The sequence below is a fragment of the Poeciliopsis prolifica genome, unplaced genomic scaffold, assembly GCF_027474105.1.
Source record: "Poeciliopsis prolifica strain line A6 unplaced genomic scaffold, Auburn_PproV2 SCAFFOLD015, whole genome shotgun sequence".
Lineage (NCBI taxonomy): Eukaryota > Metazoa > Chordata > Actinopteri > Cyprinodontiformes > Poeciliidae > Poeciliopsis > Poeciliopsis prolifica.
This window is the reverse complement of record NW_026562390.1, coordinates 4,955,333-4,982,442: the sequence shown is the minus strand read 5'-3', so window position 1 is coordinate 4,982,442 and position 27,110 is coordinate 4,955,333. Positions and strand designations below refer to the sequence as shown.

Below are 27,110 nucleotides of genomic sequence, written 5' to 3'. Positions count from 1 at the left end.
TATTGTCTTGTTGCTTTGTTTTTGTTGTTTTTAAGGCACCAGACGATTTACTGGGTGATTTATGCACCCAGTAAATCAAAAGAAACAATTCATTTGAATTTATCTATTAACAATTTCATCAATGATATAAAAAAATTAACTTCAGAGCAGCTAAAATTGGAGGAATGTACTCAATTTGACTTTAATAATCATATATTATGTATTTTACATTACAAGAACTCTTATTGTTGTACAAACACGCCCTTGCAGAGGTCATGGAGAGACAGGGTGCGCCCCCTTAATTCTCCACAAAGCAGAACTGTCCACCGAATAGGTGGAGTTTATAGCCATTTTACATTTGAAGCAATTCGTAGTTGGTTGCATAAATACCAACATCGTCTCAAACAATGAATAAATTAAACGATTAAACGATGGTAGTCAGTGGATATGACGTAAGGAACTCAAATCCCTCTAGCAAGCTGTTCTCGACGTTACACCTCCGTCGAGAAAACTTGTTTTCCTCAGGAAAACTCCTCTTTCATATTTCGGTCATCGCCTATTCGTAGGTCTTCCGGCGGCTGTCTGTTATAAAACACACCCAGTCGCTGAAACTCTCGTCTTTTTATTGGTTAACCTGGCTGTTTACAGGTGTGTCACTCTTTCAAAGTAACCAATCCGAAAACGGGAACCAGCTTCACATTAACGGAACACTTTGTAAGGGTTTCCGTTTTTGTTAACGTTTCTCTATACACTTTTTCACAATAGGCGTAAAGCTTAGCAATAAATATCCATAACTTCGTTTTGATATATAGAGTCATTTTCTGTTTAACCATGGCTTGAAGGAAGACCTCTTTATTTATTCAGACGGGAACGCGCCTGCGTGCCCACGCCCTTTGTTACAGGTGCGGTCCATGACCTCATCCCCTAGGAGGGCACACAGACGGCAGGTGAGGTCGAGTCTTGTTGTGAATCCCGTGGGTGATCTCACTGTTCATAGTGTAGTATTTTGTAGATGTGATAAATTCCACCGAGGAGTCAAAAACGACTTTGCAAAGCTTTAGAAGAGAACAGAAGCTAGTTTTGTGTGCAGCGAAGCACTTTTTATTCATGCCAAAACATTAAAGTGGCGTAGCAGGCTATTTTTTTTTTTATTTTTTTACTCGCACCTAACGGCTACTATGAGCAATTCAACAGAGAGAGGAGCCGAAATGGAGGATTTTTTTAAAACGGTAAGTTTGCACCTAGAACTGCTTTTAGTCACAACATCATTGAGACCAAAAGCTTTGGCCACATTTTGGTTGCAGTCATTGTTAGTCATTTGTTAGACCTAGCAACAGACGCTACATAAAAACATATGATTAAAGTTACATTTTACAACAGTAAAACTTAAATGGACTGCACAGCTGCCTCGCAGCAAAAGCTCCAGGGTTTGAATCTTTGGCAGGGGTGATTTTGGATGGCTTTTGCATGGTTCTTTCTGGTTACTCTGTAGTTTACTACTTATATTCTTTTGCAAATTATATTCTGCTAAATATTAGGAGACTATATGCTCCCTACTTTCTGCTTGGAAAAATTTTTTTAATTTAATTCTTGCATTTTAATTAAAAGGGTGCATTGGAGTCTTAAATGTGTCAAACTATTCCTTTTGCAGCTTAAATATGTCATAGTTATATAGATAATTTTCTTTAACCAGGCTGATGATGCCAGTTTATCTACTTTAAGCTCCTAATGTGAAGTGACGGACCCCCAGACACATTTTGTATTCTTTTACTGTCACAGATTCAATGTAATTACAAAGAATGAACACTTGTAAAAAGAAATGAGGGAATGCAAGTTTGTATATGTATAACATCATGTACATAAACAGTAATTTAAAGTTCTATCCAGAAAAAAAACAAAGAACAGAGATGAAAACATTGTCAACATTGGTGGTTGTTTTTCTTGGCTTGTTCTGACATTTCAAGTAGCCTAATGTTGGGATTTTTTATGTCCAGGTGGGTGAGGTAAGAAATCTCATTGAAAAAATTTCCAGCCAAACAGAGGACATGGAAAAAAGACACTGCTGCATCCTTTCCTCTTCAGACAGTGGTAAAGGTAAGACTTTCTGGAATAATTAGTGAAATATTTAAATTGTGTAGCGACTCAATGTCCTAGTAAGCTCCTTAAAGATACATACTCACACAAAAAACAACAAGAGCAACTGAAATATGAGAAGCTTAACAGAGCTTTATTTGTTGACAGAAGGGACACAGAAGCCAATATAGCAAAGCCCTGTAAACATATCTGTGCTATTTGGAGGTGAAAAGATTATGTGGCCATGTTTCCAGAATTTAAGATGTGAACAACCAGTGTTTTGGGACGTTTCGATACATTTTCTTTGTACTGGCTAGATTTTGCTTAAATACACCGTTTTATGTTGATACACAAAAGTATTGATTAATACAGTACTATCATAAAGACAAATGTAGTCAAAGCTTTTTAGATTGGTTTAGACACAGAAAATGCTAAAAAAAAAAAAAAAAAAGTTCCTCCTTTTGTAAAGCAAATTTGTTCAATCTGTTTGTTCTTTAGGAAGTAAAGCTGAACTGGAGCTGATAAACAACGAGATCAGAAACAATGCCAGCTTGGTCCGAACCAAGTTAAAATGTAGGTGTTACAAAATGAAGTCAAAACTACTCTCTGCTGGAACCCTTGTAATAGTTGTGTAGATTGTTAATACTTCCCTTTGGACAATCATTTGAAATAGTTGCTGCTTTTCCGAACACCAAACTTGCTTACATACTTGGAGTGAAGTCAGAATAGTATCATTTGACTGGCAAATGAATAGAAGAGAAAATAAAGTGTATCACTGTCCACGACAGCTCATCAACATTCAGTCATAAAAAGCTCTCAGAATATTTTGGTTTGCTATGTAAATTGTGTAAAAACCTGGAGCGCATGTTAGTTCCTTATGTAATTACTTTGGATCTGTTGTGTGTGTTTCAGTAATGCAGAAGAACTGTCCATCAGAAGAGAACAGAACTAATCACTCTGTTATCTATCGAATTCAGATGAATCAGGTTGGTACCTAATACTTTAATTTTTCTCATGGGTAGTTGCTTCATTTTTTAAAATCAAATCATTGCTTCTATTCTGATCTTCTGAGAAACTGGTGCCCTCTCACTAGTTTCTCAGTCTCTTTGAAAAAGAAAATAATCCACAGAATAACATATTTGTTTACAATGAGCATGAGGTGCTGTCGTACAAAGACATCTTTTGTTTAAAGCCACACCCACCAGAAGCATTATTTGTTTAAAAAGCTCAAATTTGGTCTCATCTGACCAAAACAGCATTATCATATGCTATTTTGCTGTCCCTGCAAAGTTCCTGCAGGGATTAGAAAACTACACTTATGTTTGTGATGGTAGAAGAAAAATGTTAAATGAGTTCAGTGAAGCTCAACAAACGTCAACCTTAAATGGCATTTTCTTGTCTTCCACATTTTGTGGAAAAATAATGAAATTGGTCTCTGTGCCACAACAAACAAAATAAAAATACACTATTGATTTTCTTAGGTGACATTATGCTGCAACAATAATCCTAATGTTTAATTTACATAAAAATATAGAAATGATCAAATAAGAACCTTGTATCATACCGGGTTGTGATTTTAATTGCATATGGCCTGCTTTATGTCATAGGCTGTCATTGGACTGGTCATTGCATTGCAAATTTTAACATTGGCTTCCAAATAAATACTTTTGCCGACTCCCTTCTGCCAGCACTCACACCTGACTCGTTGGTTTTCTGAAGTCATGAAGAGTTACCATGAGATCCAGATTTCCTTCAGAGAGAAATGTAAGGCCCAAATTCAGAAACAGCTCGAGATTGGTAAGTTATTATTGCAATAATAATTGCTTTTATTTCCAATTTCAATGCTTTTCTTTCAGAGTAAACAGAGATCAAAGTCAAATCCCTTCTTTGCATTCATAAACTTGGCCAATAAAGCAGATGCTGGTCTTGCTCTTTACAATTTCTAGTCATAATATTGCAGGATTGTTTTATTTAGCATGTAGATACTATGACTTACATTCACTCAATTTCCTGCCAAGATTGATTGGAGTATTGTTACTTTATGTATTTCTGAGCCAGAATAGGTTGATATGTTCTAACAGAGTATTTGTTTATCTCTTTATCCAGTTTGTTAATTGGGATAACTTTGTGGTTATGTTTTAGAATAGTATTTTGTCTTAATTGAGGCTTAGAATAACACACTAATTGTACGGCAAACAGTAGTGCATATCATTTTTCACTTCTATTACTGCAATGATTCTGTTACTTTGTGTGAAAGGTTTTATTTCATTTTGTAATTTCTAATTTGCATCCATTTCACATGCTAAAGATTCTAAGTGCTAGTTTCTCATTTGTTTCTCATAGTGAATAAAGTCACACCAGATGACGAGCTGGAGGATATGCTGCAACGTGATAATCTTGGCATTTTTATATCTAATGTGGGTGAAATCCCAAATATTCTTCCAATACAATCTTATGGTATTTGAATAAAAAAATATTTATAGATACATGTATATAAAAATAATGTCCATTCTTTTTATCCTCCAACAAAGATCCCCTCTGATGCCCAATTTTCAAGTCATGCTCTCTCTGAGATTAAAAGACATCATCAGGACATCATCAGCCTTGAATACAGCATTAAAGAACTACATGATCTATTTACAGACACAGCCTTGCTGTTGGAAATTCAGGTAAAATGTCTGCCCCAAAAATAAACGATCATGGAGGACAGATTTAAAATAGAACTGATAAAATGTGTAACATTGTGTCTTTTTTTAAACATCCATCAGGGGGAGTTACTCAACAATATAGAAAAGAATGTCACCAGTGCAGGAGAATACGTAGATGCAGCAAAAGAAGAAACATATGAAGCACTTGCATACAAGAAGAATCCTTATAAGGTTGCATCGCTCCCAAGCTTCTTCAAGTCCTTTAGGAGATAAGCTAGTTCTCAAGCTGCTGATAAAAACTCCTCTGAAGACTGCATCAAACATTCCTGATACACATCAAACCTGTCTGAGCCTTGGAGAATTATTTTTATAAATTTTTTGCAGTTCTTCATTCAGTCACACCACTCAGTCCCTAGGTGGCACTGCAACAACATTGAAATATCAGGCTGAACCTCGACTAAAATTTCTTTTCTTTTTAATTTTTTATTTTGTTTTTGTCAAAGAACTTTTCAAACTATATTAAGCAAAAAATAATAATATCAAACCATATGGATGTTGAATAAAGATCTAGTGTTTACAATTGTATGTATTTATAATTGCAATAAAGCTCTAAAATTGATTTAGAAAAGGCAGCCTGAGTGTCCAAAATGTTGACGTGTAAAATTCTGTTTTGTGCATACTACTTGTTCATGATGAATGCTGTGAAACAGTTTTTAAACTTTGTGTTCTGCCTCTTCAAAATTTGTGGTCTCCTGCTGCAATGAATTAACATAAAGCGGTTTAAATAAAATGTGAGAGAAAATCTGTACAATATAAAAATAGCTGTAATAGTTGCAGTCAACTTGTAAATGAAAAATTTACCAATCAGAGTTTTACTGGCTTATGTGTCTATTTTTGCCTTTTTGTAGGTCTGATCTGCTAATTGTAAACTCTTCTGTTTTTAAATTAACAATGACATGTAAATAATGTGAAGTACAAGGAACCAAAACTTGTTTTCTTTAAAAAACAAGTTTCTTAATAACTTGTTTTTTATGATTATTGGAAGAAAATAAAACACAAGTAATTAGGGTAAATATGTTTTATCTACAAAAGATGAGTGATCCAAATTTATATTTTGGTATCTCATGAAATATAACTTTTCCTACTTAATATGTCTATTAGGTTATTATGCCCAAATTAATTTTATTTATTTTCATGTAATTTAAATGTTATTTATCCATATTGCTGCTTCAGTTTGTTTTGAACCTGCCAACTGGAAAGGTAGTGCTCACTTCTGGTGTATTTAATAAACAGGGAAAAACAGATTTTTCAGTGTGTGGCTTCCAGTTTCTAATCACAGACTGGTCAGTTGGTAAATTACTTAGAAACTAGACAGCATCAAGAAAAGTGTTCCCAAAGAGTGTATGCATCACATACATTGAGTCACTTCAGTAAACATATTTTGATATTGTGACCTTTGTAAAAGTGCAGTCTCAAGTAGCATTGGATTTAATTTGATGCTCTGCTGAGAATAAAGTGGGACTAGTGTGGCTGTAAATATACTTTTTAGTGATTGAAATGATTTTACTCATGCCTCAATGTAAATGAACTGTTAACACTTCTAATAGTGCACATTAAGTACCACATCATCTTTAATGCTTATTAATAAATATAAAAACTGAGAATTTACATAAAGCCTTCACTTGACTTTTATCATCACCACTAATTCTTATTTGTAATGTTGTAGAACACTTGCATTAGGCATAGAATACCTATAGGTTAATAATTTAATGACATTTGTGTAATTTGCTACTGCACTTGCTAAATGGAGTGATAACAAGAGTGTTGCTATATCTATGTGTAATGTATTATTTCCTACATGGTCCATATGTCTCAAAAGCTATTGACTGGCTGTTACTTGTGTGATTTGTAGTTACTTAAAACCATTTTGTTATCGCATTTTTCTCTTTGATCTGATTAGAGTTGAAAACAAACAAGCCTGCATTGTGGGCGTAGTGCCAGGATGAACCCATTGACTTTTCTCTGCATTTCCCACCCAACCCCTTCCTCCCTCCGTTTGTGCTACCTCAAGATAAAATTTCACAGCACCTTTGTGCTTTGCTGAAACCACTGATTTCCAAATTGCTATGGAAGAGTGTGGGTGTATATATAAAAAGATGACTGTGTGTATGGGGAGAGAAAAAGGAAAAGATGTGAGTGAGGATAAGAAAAATGCAGACATACAAACATGACTCATTTATTGGATGTGCCAGAGTGGTGAACCCAAAAAATAAAGCTTGACCACAATTTAAAAGGGCTGAGTGATGTGTGGCTGTGTAAAATGTGGGGGCCTGGCCCTCCTCCCAAAGAACCATTAACCATTTCCCCAATCTGGAATGAAATATGAGGGAAATCTGGAAGAATTAGGGGATGAAAAGTCTCATTTTCTGCTTCCTCATGGAGCCTTCCTGGCCGGCTTATTTCTTGGCTTTTCCCTGGGCAGCCACAGCCTCCATGGCCTTCTTCACGGTTTCCTCATCACCGAGGAAAGACATGGGCTTGACCGGCTTCAGATCTGCATCCAGTTCGTACACGATTGGGATTCCTGTTGGAAGGTTCAACTCCATGATGGCTGCATCAGACATACCTGGAAAAGACAACACAAACAAACCCTGAAATCAGAAGTATGAGTATTTGAATTGATATAAATATATGGCAAGATGACAGTACTAATTGACATTATTCCTGACAAATTGCCCCCAACCTTTTTTTGGTTAAATGTGCACAGGAAGTCTAAAGCAGACCAATTAAACTATAGCACAGTCTTTGGACCTCACACTGACTTGTTATGATGTTATGACAGACTGTTTAAATTAAAACTGATCTTTTGCACAAAGTGAAAATAAAATTACTTGAAATATGCATGAAAATATTAGATGCTTTATGTGAATAAAATAAGTATTTCATGAATGGCACATTCAAAGGTCTATTTTTCAAATGATCTGATATTTTTAATGAATCGATGACAAATTTAAGTAATTGTTTAACTAACCATTGAGTTTCTTCACATTTATTCTGTTTTAAATTCCACACACACACACACACACACACACACACACACACACACACACACACACACACACACACACACACACACACACATATATATATATGCCTTTCTTATTGTTTGCCTGACACTTCTACTATTATTCCCGTTGAATGAAACTCCCTTATTCATCCCTGACCACTGCTTAAAAATGTACAACCTTTCGACATAAAGGTCATGACTGTAATGGGAACCAGACTCATGACCTTCTACCCTGCACTCCAGTGCAAGAGTCTTTGCAAGCTATTTATAAGCAGTGGAATCAAAAGCTTAGTATCTCAAGGTCTTTTCTTCTATGTAAATCCATTCACAGTTGTGTTGTTCTCTGGAATTAAGATTTAGATTTTTATAAATAAAAACAAAACAACGGCCCGCTTACTAAGTGCAAAACTCACCCTCTAGGTGCTTGACTATGCCACGGAGGCTGTTGCCGTGGGCAGCGATGATAACATTCTTTCCTGCTTTGATTTGTGGAGCAATAACCTCATTCCAGAATGGTAAGGCCCGTGCAATGGTGTCCTTCAGAGACTCGCATGTAGGCAGTTCACCAGCCTTCAGGTCTTTGTAACGCCGGGACTGGAATTAACCAAAAAAGAAGCAGACTGTTGCACTTGTAAAGAACTATATGATGGTAAAGTTTAGGTATCTCACCTCACTGATGATTTTGTGGTAAGGGTGGTCCTTATCCATAGGTGGAGGTGGGATGTCAAAAGATCGACGCCAGATCTTCACCTGTTCCTCACCGTGCTTCTCTGCGGTCTCTGCCTTGTTCAGACCAGTGAGGCCTCCATAGTGGCGCTCGTTCAGGCGCCAGGTGCGAATCACGGGCAGCCACATCTGGTCAGTTCCCTCCATTATGGTCCACAGGGTCTGGATAGCGCGTTTCAGCACTGATGTGTAGCACACGTCAAACTTCAGACCTGCCTCTTTAATAGCCTGGGCTCCACGCTTGGCCTCTTCCACACCCTTCTCACTGAGATCAGCGTCAAACCAGCCACAGAAGCGGTTCTCCTGGTTCCAGGCACTCTCTCCATGGCGGACGATAACTAAGCGGTGGACAGCAGTCATATTTAATAGTTTTTCTTGGATTTTTAGCTTTGAATTAGACACAGAGCCCTTCTAAGCTCTTCTAAGTTGCTCTTTCACACACTTACTGGCTGCCCAACAGTGAGCCCAGGCCAACATACCAAAATGTTTTTATAGCGGACCAGCCCCCCAGCATTCCACCTGTGAGGGCATTTCACCCTCTGATCGACACACAAAGCAGGCCAATAAACCAGACCTCAACTGGGCTTATGGGAGAGGCTGGGAAGGCCAGAGGTCAGGGATAAACCAAAATAGCAACATGACTTTTAAAATGAGATCTGTGGAGCAAAAGTGTAGAGCAGAGTTGGTGGCACATAGTTTCCTCATCCTAAAATGAATGGCTAAAAAGCTGACAACAAAACTACTGTGAACAATTCTTAGTGACTTTTACATTTGCCATTCATTTGTTTGCTAAACCTTTGACCTTTCATCAATCCATACATGCATCATCCACCTGTGTTTCTATTTGTCTGCCATCCATCCATTCTGCATTCATTCATCATCGACTTGTGTAAAATCTGTGTTTCTGTTTTCTATCAATCATAGGTCTACCATGCAGACATTAAAAATTTTTGTTGTCATTCTTCCATCTGTCCTCTTTCCTAACACTCACTGTTCTTGATTCTTTTGTCATCATTTTGAGTCTATTCATCCCTAAATCTGTCAATTTAAATTCAGTTTTCATTTATCCATCCAGGTTCCATTGTCCACATTTTTTGTCCATACATAGTATTTTTAAATCCATTGCATTTTGAAATTTCTAGTGTTATATTTTTATACTATATAATATTTTAAACTTTATGATTTTCCCTCCAGGGATTAAGAAACTAACTACTATAACTTAATCCATTCATACATCTGTAGTCCATTTGTCAATAAAGGAAATATGCAGAATCATCACTTATTGGTTTAAATCTATGAATGTGAAATTTTGTACAAAATCTAGTTTTTCAGCATAAATCCACCATAGAATTCTTGACAAATATTTAGTCTGATTTTTAGTGTTGTATCTTATAATGACCACTAGGGGATGATCTTGTAAAGAATGAGCAAGTGATGTTTTTACCGGTATTATTCCTTCTTTTTTCACTTTTAGAAAAGATGAATTACAACAAATTGTATCAGGTTTAATCAAAAAAGTTTTTAAAAAAGAACACTTTCATTCTTTTATATAAAAAAGTCAAACATTTGATTTACTCTTCTATGTTCTTGTGTTGTACTGAACAAATGCAAGTGTATACAGTATTGTACAAAAACAAGTCTCAGAAGCTGAATATTCTGCTGCATTGTATAGGAAATGTAATGCCAGGAAAGAGCAATGCGCAGAAACTCCCAGAACGGATATAATGGAGCTGGCTTGGAAACTGAACCACAAAATCCAAAAGCTGAAATATGAAGCAAAGTGTTCTTCTGTCATCCTCCTGTGAAATTATGATCCACTAGAAAGGCAGAGGTCCAAAAAAAGAATATTAATGGAATTCTAGGAATAATGCCAACCTGCATCATGTGACCTTGGATTGTACTGTACATGAAAAAAACTGCATTGTAAGGAAAAGAAAACTTCTTTGCCTTAAATTTCTCTAGTTATATTTTTTAACAACCATATTAAATTTTATTAATATTGGAAAACTGGTGACCGCATTCACCCATTTGCTAGCTACAGGTTTTGTTTCAAATTGGTATAAGAAAATGTAGCCTTTTTCATGTTTTTGTTAAATTACTGATTCACTATCGGTGTTTGTTAGTACCTGACATTCAGTACTCATCATCTTTCTTGACCTAACAAGCCACAAGTTTGCTATTACGCCTTTAAGCATTTTCATTTGGTTGAAAAGGCGACTCAATGATCTGATGCCTCGGTTGTATCGCCCAGAGTTTTGTAAGCATCTTGTCTGCAACAAATTGCCTCGGTGCAGATTGTGAAGCTGCTGTTAGAGATGGAAAAAGTGGACACGAGGGAGTTTGCGTGATCACAACTGTTCCGATGACTCAGCCTGCAGAGTCATACAGCTTTCACTGTATATAGAAGCATAGAACTGCCTTTGAGGGCTCTACTGGCCTTTGGTGCAAGGAAAAATTACACAAACAGCACCAGTTACAGATCAAAGCACGGTCAAATCCCATACACCGCACTCACATTCAAACTATATTGAGTGATATTGATGCAAAGCGCTGCAATGACCAGCAAAAATGTATGATGCTGACTGGGTGAGATGAGTCTTCATGTGCAAAATGCTGAGCAGGTCATTGCACATTGTATGCACAGATTCATGTAATCATCAGGCATAGGAAAATAAAAAGTGTAAGTCAGCATTTAAAGGGCATCTAATTAACTGCATGTATAGCCAAGCAGCACTTGAAAGAAATAGTTTTTGCAAAATGAAAGTCAACAGACAGCAAACAGGAAGACTTGCCTTCAGTAATTTAAAATATGCCTTTTGAACACAAACATTCAGCCCACAATATGTGTTTATCGCAAAGTAGTATGAAAATGTAAATGGGCGGACAATTATGGGCAGTATATTCTTTCTTAATGAAAATAAAAATGTAAATGGTGTGGTCTGCAATTAAATTCAGCTTCACTTTGTACAATATTTTACCGCAAGCAGCAATTACTTTGATGTAAATATGGAAATTTAAATTCTTGTCCAGTCCTGCAAAGCTGTCCAACCTCAGGCGTACTGGACGGCGTTAATCTGTAAACATTAACATTTATGTCTTGCCAGACATTGAATTTATGTCTGGAGTTTTAATGGGCCATTCTAAAGTGATATATTGTGTTGCTTGTGAGAGGACCAAATACAGGGAGCGGGCAGAGTAATTGCAAAAACATAGTTCTCTTGAACTTTAAAATCTTGCACTTTTAGTATAATAATTTTACACCAATTTTTTGCTGGTCATTTTACATCTCATGGATTATCTTTAAAGATGATTTATTTACAGTGATCTATCATTCCTTCAGGAGCTTTAGACAATGATTATTTTGTTGTTGTTGTTGTTGTTTTTTTCCAATACAAGTTTAACTTGGTTGTACAAGGCTACTAGTGACCTAAACCTTAGTAGCTTCTTTATTAATTTAGAATTGATGACGTGGCTCCCTGTGGCTTCAAAATGTCAAGAAAGGCACATCTTGCTCTGTTCCAAATTTTTGCTGAGGGAGGAGTTTAGAGAAACTTTTTTTCTCTCTCTGTGATGAGGCCTGGGTTGTTGTATATCTATCCATCCATCCATTTTCTTACAACCTTATTTCACTGGGGTTAGAGGGGGTGCTGGTGCCTATAGCTGTCAACAGGCGGGAGGTGGGGTACACTCTGGAAAGGTCGCCAGTCCATCGCAGGGCAGGATGTTGTACATGTTGTATATACGCACTTAAAATTTATTATGTGTGGTCAAAGCTTACCAACAGAAGCAAAACCTTTTGCCTTGCAAGTTGTAATTATTAATTAACAATTTCTGGTCAGTTGAAGTCAATTCTTTCTAAAACAACTGACTGATTTGAGGGAGAACCAAGCTTGAGCTTTGTGGGTCACAAAACAGACAAACTGTGAAACAGCAGCACTCTTAACAACCTGCCTCTGTAAATGTCAATGTAAGGAGGGTATACTTTGAGCTTTGGATATTTCTAACATCTAATGCAAAAAACACCAAATTATATTATATTCCATAATTTGTACGCCAAAATCAGTGATTCACCTTGAATTGGCAACTTGACTTGATTTTGGACTTGACTTGCTTGATCTGGACATTAGTCAGAATTTTGAGTAGTATCTATACTCACCTGAACACTTCTGGGAGTTAGAAGAGAATCTCTGACCCTAAGGAAGTGCTTAGGTGGTAAAGAAGCAGAAAAGTACCAAACAGATGCTGGCAGCAGGCAGAAGCACAGAAATTACGCTGTACCTTCCAGGTTTTCAGCCAAATTGTTTGGATATGTCGGACATATTCAGCAGAGAGTGAGAGCAATTAAGTATGAAGCAGCTGAAGTGACAAAAAACAGAACCAATAGGAAATAAATCAAACCAGACATCAAAGAAAGGCATATTTCAACATGAAGGAGGAAATAAAATTTACTCTAAAGAAAATTGCAACTGGAGACTACATCACGGATCAGATTACAAAAGTCTGAAAGTATAGAAAATTAACCTCCAAAATGTCTAGCAAACCAAATCAACATTATAAGTAGACTTTGATCTAAACTATTTTAATGTAATTTTATATGTATGTTCAGACTTACTGATCTACTGGAGTGTGATGCTCTCATAAGTCTCTAGCAGCTTCCAGTAGCCTTTGCTAGTGTATCCTTAACTGCAAAGAAAAGCATACAAAAGGGGCGTCTTATGGGATTTTTTCAACAAGACCAAATTTGGGAATCACACTATTATTAGTTGACCTTCCAATAGATTTTCCCAACTGAGCTGTGGATCTCTGGTTCAGCTTGTGACCTCAGGACGTTTGATCCATGTCTTCCTAGCCTCTCTCTTTGCTTGTTTCATGTCTGATAAATGATTGATGGGTCCACTGGTCCCACCAAAAATATCTTATGGGGAAAGAAAATGACATAAATATTAACTTGATCCACAGTTAAGATGAGGCAATTTGTTGTACTATTTTCTATTTTTTAGGGGTATGCCAGTAAAGGAGGCTGAATACACTTTTTTAGTTTATCTATCATTTTTGCTTTTACTTCAATATTAGAAATTACTTTGTGTTTGTGTACATACAATCCAAGTAACGTTTAGCAAAGCTTGTGGTTCTAAGTAGGCATGTACAAATTACAGCTGAAAAGTTGACACACACCTGATGAATAAGTTGAAAGATGATGTCTCTCTCAAGATTACTCTGGACTCTCTTAAGAGACAATTTGCCTTATTTAAACTTTAACCTGCAGTTTAAGCAGATGTATGTTTTATTAATAGTTTTAATAATGCTTTGCTTTCTTTATGCATCTATATTATTAACAATACATATTCTGCTCTGGGACAAAAACAGAAAGAACCAACTTAGTCTTAAAAAATTACATATACAAGAACTATTTTTGCTGCTTTCACCATGTCATTCTTTACCTTCTCTTTGTGAGGAACCCTAACTGTGCAGGTTTTTGAGGTCAGAGCTGTAATTCTCATCTCTACCAGAAGAAGGCAAACTATGTCACAACTGATGCATCAGGAGAGCCCATCTCCAGCTGTATATGCAGTTTGTTTCTTCCATATTTTAGAAGAATATAAATAATGAAGACAACAAACAGCTGTCTGTGATGCTGTAAAATCCAGTCTCAAGATTTTAGATAAATCTGGATGTTAATTAAGATTTTTTTTCTTTACCTATAGAACCTTAATGTGTTTGCTGCCTAAAAAAATTTAATACCAATTTCATAGGAGTCTTTCTCCTCCTACGCCTATACCTATAGCAACTCTATCTGATCTTATGCTGCTGCAGTGAAAGCCTAGAGAGGCTGCATTGTCAGAGTTTGAGGAAAGTGCTTGCGTCAGACTCTGATCTGCTATAAAAGCTCAGCCTGCCGCTGCAGCAAGCAGTCAGGGCTTAAAGCTGAGCCCTCTATACACCTTCCCACCCACACAGGCACAAAGAGAAGAGGGAAGAGCAGCAAGTCCCTCCAACACTCAACCATGAGTAGCATCGGATATGACCCCTACTATGCCTCCTCGTTGTACAAACACCTGTATGTGGAGCCCATCTCTCGGGTGGTGGTGAGAGGGAGGACTCATGCCGGCTACTCTTCCCGTGCATCCCCTCAATCTTCTTCCCGTCTGCAGTACTCCTCCCCCAGCCGGGTGTTGTTCTCCTCTTCCTCCCCGGCCTCTTCCTTGGAGCGGGAGCTCAGCCAGGCAGCCCAGATCAGCTCCGACTTCCGAGCTGTACGCACACAGGAGCGCAGCCAGCTGCAAGAACTGAACGACCGCTTTGCAGGCTTCATCGAGAGGGTGCGTGAGTTGGAGCAGCAGAATCGTGCTCTGGAGGCAGAGCTACTGCTGCTGAGGCAAAGGCATGCTGAGCCATCTCGTCTCAGAGCATTGTACGAGCAAGAGGCCAGAACTCTGAGAGCAGCTGTGGATGAAGCAAGGGCAGAGCAGCAGACTGTCCTTGGCCAGAGGGAGAGGCTGGAACAAACCCTGAATTCACTGCAGGGTCGATATGAGGAGGAGATGTTGGCTCGGGAAGAGGCTGAGGGCAAGCTGATGGAGGCCCGTCGAGAGGCAGATGAGGCCGCCTTAGGAATGGCCGAGCTGGAGAAAGGTGTTGAAACCTTGCTGGACGAATTGACCTTCCTCAAAAGGATCCATGAGGGGGAGGTGGCTGAACTTGAGGCTCAGGTCCAGCTGGGGGTCCAGCTAGCAGTTGAATCTGAAGCTGCTGCTCCGGATCTGTCCGGTGCTCTCCGGGACATCCGATCCCAGTACGAGAGGCTGGCTGCAAGGAACATGCAGGCGGCTGAGGAGTGGTTTAGGGGGAAGGTGGGCTCCTTGACGGAGACTGTGGCTCAGCACAGCAGTGCAGTTAAAAGCTCAAAGGATGAAGCAGGAGAGTACCGCCGTCAGCTGCAGGGCCGCATACTGGAGATCGATGCATGCAGAGGCCTCAATGTGTCCCTGGAGAAGCAGCTGCACGAGATGGAGGAGAAACAGAGTGCAGAGATAGCTGCTATGCATGTAAGTACAGGCATGCTGTTGTGTGATGTTCATGCAGATCTCATATCATATTTAGGTTAGTCACCTTTGCTTTTCTATTTAGGACACGATTGGAGAGTTGGAGAATGAGCTGAGGGGCACCAAACAGGAAATGGCACGCTACCTTAAGGAGTACCAAGACCTGCTGAATGTCAAAATGGCTCTGGATATCGAAATTGCAGCATACAGGTGAGATCTAAACACAGATGCATAGATCATCAGTGTTGATTAATCAAGTTAAAGTAGTCCTAGAAAACAAATGTCTTTATTTTTATCAGTTTTTCTCATTTAAAAGAGCAGATGCGAAACTTTTAAGACACAATGTCAAACTTCTCTGTTGGCCATAATAATGGCCAACAGTACCACAAATCAACATGAAGCAAATAAATATTAATATACATAATAATTTAATAAATATGTAGAATTGTATTTTTTGAATAATAAATGTCTCAAAATCTTTAAACATTTAATTAATTTAGTAAATAATTAAATGTGAAAATAATGGCTTACAATTTTGATTTGTCATATTTAAAAAACAATTGTATGTATTATCTAAGGATTATTATGAATTTAATGAGTTGGTCAGCCATATCTGTCAGTGAGTGAGCGGGGCTGGCCCTGCTATGGACAAAATGAGTGTTTGTAACTCAGTAACTATGCAGATTGGCTAACATGTGCTAGGTTCTATTTAATTTGACATAATGCATGAAATGAGACAAATATTGTCAAATATTAATGAGGTAAATAATGAACACATACATGTTATTTTATTTTTTTCATTTATTTATTTTGGATTAAATACTTATACACAATATGTTTTTAGGTATGTATTTATTCATGTATTTGAATTTAATTTACATTACATATATAAACATCTAACAAAATAATTCACTATTGAAAACACTAATAATACATGTTTTTAAATTATACCATGAATCAATTCTATCAAATAATGTTTACATTTAATTGGAAAATATTAAAAATCCTAGTTTCAGTAATGACTAGACTAGTAATGACTGTCCTCTTTAATTATAGCACATTCAAACATTTATTTATTGATTTAATTGAATTTTGCCTCTTCCATGTTTCTTTTGGCTGAAACAGGAAGCTTCTGGAAGGGGAGGAGTCTCGCTTCAGCGTTGGGGTTCCTGGGGGCGTGGCCTCCCTGTACAGTCACAGTATGGCGGCACCCTCCTTCGCCCGGCCCATGCTCTCCAGTCTGAGCTCTGGCACCTCGTACTTGTTGACCTCCCGCCTGCTCAGCTCCAGCACCACTGAGGGCATAATTTCCGCCAGCCACGCCCAGCAAGCAGAGGCCAGTCCCCCTGCAGAAGAAGAGGAGGAGGAAGAGGAGGCTGAGGAGGTAAAGGAAGAAGAGGAAGAGAAAGAAGAGGAGGGTGGAGAGGAGCAGAAAGAAGAAGAAGAGGTAGAAGAGCAGGAGGAGAAAGAAGAGGGAGGAGAGCAGGAGGAGGAGAAAGGAGAAGAAGAAGAAGCAAAGGAGGAAGTTGAAGAGGCGAAAGAGGAAGAAGGTTAGTGCTTTTACGTTCAATATTTATAAACTCAATAATTGAGGCTGAGAATAATTTTAAAAGTTAATGCGTTTTTTTCAGGTGGTGATGGAGAGGAGCAAAAGAAAGATGTAGAACAGGCTGAGGGAGAGAAGGAAGAGAAAGATGAGGAAGGAGAAGCAGAGGTCAAAGCAGAAGCACAAGAGGAGGAAAAAACAGAAGCAACAGAGGATGAAGATGTAAAGGCCAAAGATGAAGAAAAAGAAAAGGGAGAATCAAAAGAGAGTGAAGAGAAAGAGATGAAGGAAGAATCAAAAAAGAGTGAAGAGAAAGAGGAAAAGGGAGAATCTAAAAAGAGTGATGAGAAGGAGGAGAAAAAAGAATCCCAAAAGAGTGAAGAGAAAGCAGAGAAAGCTGATTCCAAGAAAGAGGACAAACCTGATGTCAAAGAAGCTGCTCCAAAGAAAGATGACACCAAAAAGGAGAAAGTTGAAGAAAAAGCAGCCAAGCCCGAGCCTGCTGAAGATAAAAGCACAACTGGTAAAAAGTGAATTATTTGGTTGCGACAGTAAAAATCTCAGCTCATTAATCAGATAAAACAAGATAAGATGCTGGCAATGCTGCTTGGCAACATGGTGCTCAATAAAACAGTCTGATAGCCATTTACAGCAACAAGTCAATCTAAACTGCTTCCCAATATCAAGAATAAACCATTAAAGTCTGACTGCACAGTTCCTCATGTCTGTAAGATGTATAACTGCTGAATGCTAACTTGAGTGTTGGTGTTTTGGGTGAATAAATAAAGAAATGCCTCTTGAAGCAACTTGTGTGGGTTATTTTGGTCTCTGTATTCAAATTTTGAACTTCCACAAACATCAGAACTCCTTCATTTAAGTACATTTCTGTTAGTATCTTTCAGATCATCAGTTACAATATATGTTAAAAATGCATTTTAAAATGGTGAAACTTTCTGTTTTAACGAGACAGAATATCTGAGCTCCAATGATAAAAAAAAAAAAAAAACACCCAGTTTTTGAGTTATTGGTGACTCTTTGGAAACTTAAAGTTTTCAAAGAGTGGTCAAGCTCCATTGTGTGAAAAATCTGAAAGCCTTTTTGCTATGGCTAGTAAAATTGGTAACCACTTCCGTATCCTGAAAAGCTGACAGAGATAAATAGTTTTTTAAATCACTTAATACTCTTAAGCTATACATAAGACACAAACACAGCAAACGTCACTACTTTGCCAAAATGAAAGCAAAACTTCACATTTCTAGAAGTAGGACTCTGTTGTGACGTAAGCAGTCAATACTCACTTGTATAAGACAGATGTCTTGTCATTGAGCTGACTAATACGCCAACAACTAATCAATTTCCCAAAGTAGCATCCACGAGACTTAGTGAAAACCCTGTTCTATAAACCTCAAACCCGCTGTCATATTTGAAATAGATTATTATATAGAGATCCTAGATTTTTATTTTGGTACAATTAAGATAATAGTATTGTGTTTGCAAAAAATATGAAACACATCTAAGCAAATTAGATTAATGGCAAAAATAGTTTATTTTATTTTCTAATAAATTTTTGTTGGGAGGAAAAACATGGACTTCATTTAGACCTAGTACCTAATCAGAGTGGAGCTGAGATAAATTCAGACTTGTCCCATGTTAAAAAGTCTCACATCACAGAAAAAGCATGAGCAGTCAGTGGGATTGCTATTTATAATCCCTACAAACTATCAGGTTTGAATCAGATGACGATTTACGGAGAATTTTATATTTTTGTACAATTAAGATTGTGGTTGACTGTCTTTTGCAGGACCAACTTCCAATGTAAAACATACCACGACAAAAAATAGCTGAAGATATAGTTCCTTATTAAATTGAATTGCTTAGTTTAAAAAAAAAAAACATTATGACCAAAAATATGTCTTACTTGCAGTAGACAATTAAATTAAAACCATATCAGAAAAGATACTTCATACCTACATTCAAACATGGTTCTGGTAGTGTGTTGGTCCAGGGCTGATTTACTCCTGTTCTACTTGCTTCAATTAATGATACATTGCTTTTCAGTCTTTACCACAATATGCAGAACAATATCCTTTAATTTTCTTTAGCTCACCCAACTATGAAAAGAAAAAGAAATTTATGAATCCAATTGAGATGCTGTGGTGTGACCTTGCTGGAAGAACCCTGTAATGAGCTAATGAATTAAAACAATTTAGCAAAGAAAGGTGGGCCAAAATTTATCCAATGATATTAAAGACCAATAGCCATTTATTCCAACTGAAAATGCTTGATATGCTTGAAATCCTTTTTCTGTTAAGGGGCCAATTATTGTTTTTCATATAGAGGCAAGTTGGTTTGTATGTCTGTTTTCCATAGAATGTGAAATCAACTATTATAAATTGCTACTCTTAAATACTTCGCTTAAACTTCCCTGATATTTTTTTTAATACTTTGAAACATATATGCATGACAGAAATCAAAGAAACAATTAAACTGTGTGTTATAAACTTTTATAGTCTGTTATGTACTGGCAGCCATCTATCAATTTATTTAAAAATAAAAAGTCTGCTATATCAATGATGTCTACTAACTTATGCATTAATATAACTATGGATATACTGCAGCACTTATAATCAGATAGGCAACACAAGGTTGCCTTTGTGGTTGTTTTTCGTTTTTTTTTTTCATTTTTTTAAACAGTCTTACGCAATTTTTGCTGACTAATGTGTGGACATTTACTTTCCCTGTGATCAAATTAATCATGTCTTCTTTGGCTTATTTTTATACTTACAGAAAAAAAGTCCTTCATATATCTAAAAATAACCAATAAAACTTCATTTAAAGTCATTATTTATATTAAAAAGAAGAGTAAAAGAGTAAAGTAGTTATTATAATATGAAATAGAAACCATTTCCAAAATGTCTGGTTTATAGATTTATTCAACGATAACCCAGTGTGACTAGAAAAATGACAAGAGACGATGTTGTTTTGGTTTTGTTATGATATTTATTGAGCAAAGGCTGCTGGGAAATAGTTCAAGATGAGTAAAGTTATGGGACTGCAAACAGTAGCACCTCATTTATTTCTGTAATTAAATTCAAGTTCATTCTATGCATACAAGGATGCACAATTACATTTGTCTAAGTTGCTCTCAGGTAAACATAACAGACAGTGATAAAAAGCATGTTTAAGGCTAGGAGTTTTCTCAGATTTGTTAAGCTGTCATTGCTTCAGTTACTGGATGTATACTGGTGTGGTTATGTGTTTCTCCAACTCATGTTTCGTATTTATTGTTTATTACTGTTTCTGGCTCAGATGGCATCTTCACAAGTCAAGTAAGGCTTCTTCAGTAGAGTGCATGTCTGCATCGAGGACCCTCCACCAAACCCGCCCCCACTACTTTAACTCAAAAATATCCTCAACAGTCTCATGTTGAGTTATCTCTTTAAAGTGCATTTCTACCAAACAAACAGAAAAGAGAGGAAAGTACTCCACTCTTCTGAGCTAGCATGCAGATACCCCGTCCATTCTTTCTATTCCTGGGATCACCTTATAAAAGCAGAAAGAACCTAAAAGAGGATAAAATGTCTCAGTCGCTTGCTCTTCGCTGCATCAGCGGCGAAGCTCGCTTAAAGCTTTCACTCAACATGCAGGTTTGAAGTTTGTCATGTTTTATTTTGGCTTCTCTCTATAATTTGCTTTTAGTGTGGTTTCGTTACATCGCTCTAGCTGTATGGATTTCATTGTTACGTTAGTTCTTTGTGGATTGCTTATGTTCTCTCCTCTAGTTTATGCCCTTCTCACGATTGCCCCCTCCCCTCCTTCTACTTTAGCTACGCCGTCTGCTCATTCGGCTTCTGCCACTTCCTTGACGGACTGGGTAGACTGCTTCTCTGTCTTCTTGGTGGAAACCAGCTTCTCCTGTAGCACCTCCTCCACTTCTTTCACTGTTTCTGTCACGGTGATGGATTTTGTGACGTGCTTGGATCCATCTTCTCCTGTGGTGATTGTCTCCACGGTCTTTGTGATCACCACTTTCTGGCTGCCATCTTCCTTAACAGGGCTCTCATCCACACCGTTAGCAATCACGTCTGCATCTTTCTTCTCTTTTTCCTCTGGGCTGCTCTTCTCCACCTCGCCATTCATAGCAACATCTTTCTTTTCTACCTTTTTATCTTCTGTTGAATCACTCTTCTTTTCTGATTTGTCCTCTTTGGGAGCCTCAGCTTTGGTGGTGTCAGACTTGGGGGACTCAGTTTTGGGGGAGCTAGGCTTTAGGGATTCTGCCTTGGGTGAGCTTTCTTTGGGTGATTCAGGCTTTGGAGAAGCAGACTTGGGTGACTCAGCTTTAGGAGACTCTGGTTTTGGAGATTCAGCTTTAGGAGAACCTGGTTTGGGTGATTCAGACTTGGGAGAACCTGGTTTGGGTGATTCAGACTTGGGAGAACCAGGTTTAGGTGATTCAGACTTGGGAGAACCAGGTTTAGGTGACTCAGACTTGAGAGAACCAGGTTTAGGTGATTCAGACTTGGGAGAACCAGGTTTAGGTGACTCAGACTTGGGAGAACCAGGTTTTGGGGTTTCAGATTTTGGGGAACCTGCCACTGGAGATTCAGACTTTGGGGACTTTGATCCCTCTGGTTTTGGGGCTTCTTCCTTGCTGGCCTCAGTTTTTGAAGCTTCTGACTTTGGAACAGCTTTTTCTGTTTTATCTGCTTTCTCATCTGTTACCTCCTTTTCATCTTCCTCTTTGTCCTTCTCTGCTTCATCTGTTTCTTCCTTGTCATCTACACTCTTTGATGCTTTATCATCTGCACTCTCTTCTTCTTTTTCAGCACCCTCCTCTTCAGCTCCAGCCTCCTCCTCTTCTCCTGCACTACCTTCTTTTTCTCCACTTTTCTCTTTGTCAGGAGAGGCTTTGGACTCTGGAGCTTTGGAGCACAACACTGTTTCCTCAACTTCTTCCTCTTCTCCTCCTTCTCCACCCTCTTCGTCACCTTCCTCTGCTTCACCCTCCTTTTCTTCTTCATCTTCTGCCGCCCCTTCTTCATCTTCCTTTTCTCCTTCATCACCTTCACCCTCACCTTCTTCTCCCTCATCATCACCTTTTTCCTCCTCATCTTCATCCTTAGAAGGAGCACTCGCACTAACTTTGGCTTCGGTGGCAGCGACAACTTCCTCTTCTTCTGCTGCCTCTTCCTCAGCGTCCTGCTCTTCTTCTCCCCCCTCCTCTTCCCCTTCTTCCTCTTCGCCTCCTTCTCCTGGTGCAGCGGAGAGCTCCTGTGCTATCTCTGCCAGAGCCTCATCAATGTCCACCTTATCATCCTCCACCCTTGTCTCTTCGATGATCTCCTCCACAAACTTGTGTTGCACTTTCAGCTTTGAGGCCTCAGATTTAGGTTTGGAGATTTTACTCGAAGTGACGGCCTGGCGATATGGGAAGCTGCTGAAGTGGGTCTCCTCTCCCTCAAGGAGTTTCCTGTTTAGAGACAGAGTCCATTTATTGAACACTTAAATTCTGGTTTGTGTAACTCCAGAGAAAGAATTAGGAGCAATGTTTCAATATTATACCTGTATGCAGCGATTTCAATATCCAGAGCCATCTTGACATTCAGCAGGTCCTGGTACTCACGGAGATGACGGGCCATCTCCCACTTGGTGCTCTTCAGTTCATTGTCCAGCTGGTGGATTGTCTCCTAAAAAAAATATAATAAAAAAAAAATAAAGAAACAGGAAAAATCAATGTATTTAGAGTGACAGCACTATTCTCTTATGCACAACCTGTTGTGTATCTGGGACTTTCTCAGTTTTCTGTCTGAGCTTCCACTGTAGTGAAACTCCTTCTACTTTTGCCTTGACTGAGGGTGTTGGTCTAATATATTCTGACGCAATTCAGCATTCTAGAGATGCTGAGCCTCTGTTTCAAGGGTAGCCTCCGCCACCCCCACCCTCCTCCAAACTCTGAGCGGTGTGATGCAAGGACAGAACCAATGAAGGCATCGATCCATGCCTCTGACTCAGCAGGAAAGAAGGGAGGGAAAAAGAGCGTGCACTGCAGTCTTCCTTTAACCATCTGGAAATCTCCCAGGCTCATAAAGAAATAGGAAAGTCCCGCAGTCATAATGCAGCGGGAAAAAAACAAAAACAATTTAACATGCCTGATATATTACAAGTTTGATATTGTTGTTTGCGGAAATTATTTTTTGTTTAAATGTGTCAAATAACATATGCGTCATCATGTCAAAACTGAATATTAAATTATTCCAAAACAGAATACTTTATCGCATACACATACATTAAGACAGTTCCTCAAATTTCAAAATATGCATCTATATTTCCTTCCATGTTATTCTCTAAATAACTGTTCGGAGTGTCTCCCTACCTGCAGGCTGGCCAGGTCGCTGTTGTGTCGGTCTTCAATATCATTCAGCTGTCGCTCCAGGGAGTCCTTCATCCCGCGGACGGACTCCAGCTCCACTGTCTTTGCCTGGAGCTGGCGTCTGTAGTCGGCAATCTCGTCCCGGGCGGACTTTATCGCGTCCTTGTTCTGCTCCGCAGCCTCGGTGAGCTTCGCATAGCGGCACATGAACCAGCTCTCCACCTGCTGCAGGTTCTGGTTGGAGTGGCCCTCCAGTTCGGTGCGTATTTCCCGCAGAGCCTCTGTGATGTCGGTCTTCTGGAGGTCCTTCCTCTCCACGGTCACCTGGGACGCCTGGATCTGGGCGATGAGGTCGCTCACCTCCTCCTCGTGGTTGTTGCGGATGAAGGCGATCTCGTCTTGCAGCGACTGAACTTTCTTCTCCAACTCGGACTTCACCAACTCCGAATCACCTGTGTCTTTCTTCAGGACGCGAATGATGGCCTCCGTCTCCTCACGGATTCGAGCCTCCTCCTCGAAGCGGTCCCGGAGCCGCTGGATGTCCTCCTCGATGTGCTCGGTGTCGAGCTGGATCTGCGCCTTGTCGCGGTGGATCTGCTCCAAGACGGTGCGCAGCTCTTTCAGCTCCTGGTCGTAGAGGTCGTCCAGCTGGTTGCGGGACACCTGCTTCTGCCGCAGCGCCTGGATCTCAGCCTCGATCTGCTTGTTCTGCTGCTCCAGGTAGTGCACCTTGTCGATGTACACAACAAACCGGTCGTTGAGCCCCTGAAGTTGTTCTTTCTCGTTAGATCGTTTGTAGTCACCGTTAAGCATCGAGGTTTGACTGTAATCAACACTGTCGGCGGAACTCAGCACAGTTGAGCTGTACGCCCGGGGAGCTGGTGCGTTCACGGTCCTCTTGTAGGATGCGGTCATGGTGGAGCCCGGGCTAGTCCGGGACCACGACTGGGAGCGAAAGCCGCTTGAGGGGGTGCCGCTGGGGCGGCCGTAGCCGTAACTGCTTGTTCTTGTATCCATAACTCTCCTGAAGGGACTTCCTATCGTGTCCACCGGGTAACTCATCCGGTCAGACTAAAGCAGAGGATGCACACGGGAATGAAGGGAGACAGTGCTGGCGGTGCAGAGGCGTGTGGGTGTAAATGTGTGTGAGGGGTGTGTGGCTTTCACAGCGACAGAGAGAGCCTCCGTCTCCTCCTTATATACCGGACTTCTGCCGCTAACACGGGATGTCCAAGCAGTTTTGTTTCGTCCTATGAAGGAAAGGGAGGGGATAGAAGGGAGCGTCAGCTGATGGTCCTGGGACCCTGCTCGGCCCGAACCACGTGGCTCGGATGAGCTGCGTGGGTGTGGGATTTAGGATAAACTCAGAGACAGAGGCGATGTGTCTACTTACGTTCTATCCAAATTATAATTGCTTACTCGTCCCGATCGTTTCAGCACCACGGACAGCAACAGTCAGCTGTCAGTCGATTCCCCGCCGATAGGAAACAGCAGCATTTCCGTGTCACAGAATATTGACAGCAAAAGAGCAATCCATCACAGCTTTGCGATTCTGCTGACTGCTGCTGAGCCAAGGTCTGCAAGCAACTCTGCTTCACTTATCTTGTGAGTTCAGTGACTCAAATCCAGGCTAAGCGAACATATCTAGAGTTTTTATGTGGTGTGCAGCTGAATTCAACACCCTGGAATTTCTAACTTTTAGGACCAACTTCCACGACAATTGCAGTTGCAACTGGTTTGGGCATAAATGGTTTACACTTCATCAATATGGATAAGGCATGCCTGTAGACAGGATTGTTCACATTCTGTTTTGACCAATATTTAGTTCCATCTCTCTCTCCATTAGCAGACTTCCTTATATCAGGTGAGAAAAAGCCTTCTTCCCACAGCATAATTTTGCTGATATTATGTTTTACCTTGGAGACGATGCTCCCCGAGTGTGCAGAACAAAGTTATGAACAATTCAACAAATTCAAATTGCACTAGAAGCAAATGAAGTGAAGCATATATATGTGATTTGCAGCCATTTGTAGGCTTACCAGTGAGAAGACAGGCTGCAGCATTCTGCACTAGTTACAGATGATCCATAATTTCTGATCTATACCAAAGCCATGATGATATTTAAGCATTAATTTTATTCTCTAGATCAATGTGAGGGGTGCCATGTTTTACGTATCCTTTTATTTATCTGCTAATCTAAGGTAATAAGCCTGATTTAATATCAGAGCTCGCCAGCTCTTCAATTTTATAACCTCCATTAAAGGCCACAAAGAAATGTTTCTCTACCAGATGAACACTGAAATACACACCCACACACTCACTTGTCTCTTTGTCTATGTTGAAAACATTATATCCAACCTTTTTACCTGGGGTAACCATAGCATTGATGTCCCCCCCTTCCTCTTAGGTTGTCTGAGAGTTTTCTCAGAAGGCTTGGCCTCATTAGCCGATTATTGATCACCATCATTCTTGATGCCTTTGTTCATTATTCGGTCACTTGGATCGATGTGAAACCATTAGTAGTTGTTAGAGGTAAAGTGTTTAAAATCATGGTATTTCTATATGTTTGTTGTGTAATTCTTTCTAAATCAGCAAAATGGGAAAATTCATGAGACATTGAGTAACAAATGTTTCTCAAGAATTATAAAGATTTTGAGTTAGTGCCCCCCCCCCCTCCACCAATAGAGCAAAGACTATCTGCATTCCCCTGCTGCTCTCTCCTTGGAATTTCCCTGGAAGCTTTCAAGAAGCACAACTAATGCATCAAGGTTAGCCAATTTAGCTTGCTCCAGAGACAAGAAGGCAGACAATGAGAGACAGTGAGCTAAAATACAAAGAGAGAGAGACGGACACAGTGACTTCCTCACTGTGTATGTGGCTTTTTAAAGCTGTGATACCTGTAGTGAATTACAACACTTCACCAATAAGCAACTCTGTTGCTGATGTTGCAGTGTCCATTGCCTTTGTCCCATGACTTGCTTTTCTTTTCTTCGATGTCATGCTACCAGCTGTACGATATCAGGTCTAGTTCAGCTTTTCATGTTGGATCTATTAAGGGCAGTGGTTGCGTGATGAACATGATGTACTGAGGGTGAGTGGGTACACAACAGTTCTCGGCTTCAGCGCATTGCAGGAGTGTTGGAGTGTTTTAAAAAGGCAATGCAGCAGAAACAAGCTCGAACAGCTAAGACAAGCCCATGCTTGTCGGTGTCAGTCCGTCCCACTCTATAACCTGCGGATGCACATCCACAGGGGAAGAGAAGCTAATAATCCTCTGAATGGGGTCAAAGACAAGTATTGCTGGGATAGGAAATATATGTATTCACATTTGTAGGCATCAAAGTCAACATGACCTCATCTCCACTTCGTATACTGTTCTGAACAGCATATCAGGTCCAGATATTGATATATTGACATGAGGTTTTAGACAAAAAATTAAATCAACTATATCAAGCTAAAAAAAAGGTTATACTATGTCATGTAAACTTTCAGTGTTAAAAATAAGCTCTTCTGATATTATTTTCTACATTTAGCTCATTTTATTTGGTCTAATAAATTTAAGGTTTTGATACAAAACTTACAAGCTTGATAAAAGGCTCTGAAAAGCTGTTTTTGATGTTTTCACTGTTGGCGGCTCGTTTTAGCTTTGTGTTAA

The 27,110-nt window shown here is 39.3% G+C and overlaps 4 protein-coding genes across 5 annotated transcripts; 2 read left to right on the top strand and 2 right to left on the bottom strand.

The window, feature by feature from the left end:
- Positions 1 to 715: 715 nt before the first annotated feature.
- On the top strand, positions 716 to 5,990 carry LOC129366698 (syntaxin-2-like). 2 transcript variants are annotated; one of them, XM_055040689.1, is made up of 8 exons: positions 716 to 926; positions 1,974 to 2,067; positions 2,551 to 2,625; positions 2,965 to 3,038; positions 3,741 to 3,849; positions 4,396 to 4,469; positions 4,584 to 4,721; positions 4,821 to 5,990. In XM_055040689.1, the coding sequence occupies exons 1-8, from the start codon at positions 891 to 893 to the stop codon at positions 4,971 to 4,973; spliced, it is 753 nt and encodes a 250-aa protein (XP_054896664.1). In that variant the 5' UTR covers positions 716 to 890; the 3' UTR covers positions 4,974 to 5,990. The 2 variants fall into 2 exon arrangements, with proteins under 2 accessions (XP_054896664.1, XP_054896663.1); XM_055040688.1 differs by having other exon boundaries at positions 716 to 1,208; positions 1,974 to 2,073.
- Positions 5,991 to 6,920: 930 nt separating this feature from the next.
- pgam2 (phosphoglycerate mutase 2 (muscle)) lies at positions 6,921 to 8,974 on the bottom strand. The gene is made up of 3 exons (XM_055040023.1): positions 8,437 to 8,974; positions 8,181 to 8,361; positions 6,921 to 7,326 (listed from the first exon to the last, which is right to left on the bottom strand). Exons 1-3 carry the CDS (start codon positions 8,851 to 8,853, stop codon positions 7,157 to 7,159), a joined length of 768 nt encoding a protein of 255 aa, XP_054895998.1. The 5' UTR covers positions 8,854 to 8,974; the 3' UTR covers positions 6,921 to 7,156.
- Positions 8,975 to 14,398: 5,424 nt separating this feature from the next.
- On the top strand, positions 14,399 to 17,888 carry nefla (neurofilament light chain a). The gene is made up of 4 exons (XM_055040663.1): positions 14,399 to 15,539; positions 15,622 to 15,746; positions 16,662 to 17,086; positions 17,168 to 17,888. The coding sequence occupies exons 1-4, from the start codon at positions 14,499 to 14,501 to the stop codon at positions 17,614 to 17,616; spliced, it is 2,040 nt and encodes a 679-aa protein (XP_054896638.1). The 5' UTR covers positions 14,399 to 14,498; the 3' UTR covers positions 17,617 to 17,888.
- Positions 17,889 to 20,059: 2,171 nt separating this feature from the next.
- Positions 20,060 to 24,679, bottom strand: nefma (neurofilament medium chain a). The gene is made up of 3 exons (XM_055040507.1): positions 23,459 to 24,679; positions 22,648 to 22,772; positions 20,060 to 22,555 (listed from the first exon to the last, which is right to left on the bottom strand). The coding sequence occupies exons 1-3, from the start codon at positions 24,515 to 24,517 to the stop codon at positions 20,923 to 20,925; spliced, it is 2,817 nt and encodes a 938-aa protein (XP_054896482.1). The 5' UTR covers positions 24,518 to 24,679; the 3' UTR covers positions 20,060 to 20,922.
- Between the last annotated feature and the right edge of the window lie 2,431 nt (positions 24,680 to 27,110).

Bases quoted from the DNA above. Each gene is read 5' to 3' on its own strand.
- LOC129366698 (XM_055040688.1), top strand. From the start codon at position 1,158: ATGAGCAATTCAACAGAGAGAGGAGCCGAAATGGAGGATTTTTTTAAA. The intron at 4,470-4,583 runs GTGGGTGAAATC...CCTCCAACAAAG, and splicing joins TTGGCATTTTTATATCTAAT to ATCCCCTCTGATGCCCAATT. The intron at 4,722-4,820 runs GTAAAATGTCTG...AACATCCATCAG, and splicing joins CCTTGCTGTTGGAAATTCAG to GGGGAGTTACTCAACAATAT.
- pgam2 (XM_055040023.1), bottom strand. From the start codon at position 8,853: ATGACTGCTGTCCACCGCTTAGTTATCGTCCGCCATGGAGAGAGTGCC. The intron at 8,362-8,436 runs GTGAGATACCTA...GGTTAATTCCAG, and splicing joins ACCACAAAATCATCAGTGAG to TCCCGGCGTTACAAAGACCT. The intron at 7,327-8,180 runs GTGAGTTTTGCA...TGTCTTTTCCAG, and splicing joins CATAGTCAAGCACCTAGAGG to GTATGTCTGATGCAGCCATC.
- nefla (XM_055040663.1), top strand. From the start codon at position 14,499: ATGAGTAGCATCGGATATGACCCCTACTATGCCTCCTCGTTGTACAAA. The intron at 15,540-15,621 runs GTAAGTACAGGC...TTTTCTATTTAG, and splicing joins CAGAGATAGCTGCTATGCAT to GACACGATTGGAGAGTTGGA. The intron at 15,747-16,661 runs GTGAGATCTAAA...TGGCTGAAACAG, and splicing joins ATCGAAATTGCAGCATACAG to GAAGCTTCTGGAAGGGGAGG.
- nefma (XM_055040507.1), bottom strand. From the start codon at position 24,517: ATGAGTTACCCGGTGGACACGATAGGAAGTCCCTTCAGGAGAGTTATG. The intron at 22,773-23,458 runs GTAGGGAGACAC...TATTTTTTTTAG, and splicing joins GCGACCTGGCCAGCCTGCAG to GAGACAATCCACCAGCTGGA. The intron at 22,556-22,647 runs GTATAATATTGA...GTCTCTAAACAG, and splicing joins ATTGAAATCGCTGCATACAG to GAAACTCCTTGAGGGAGAGG.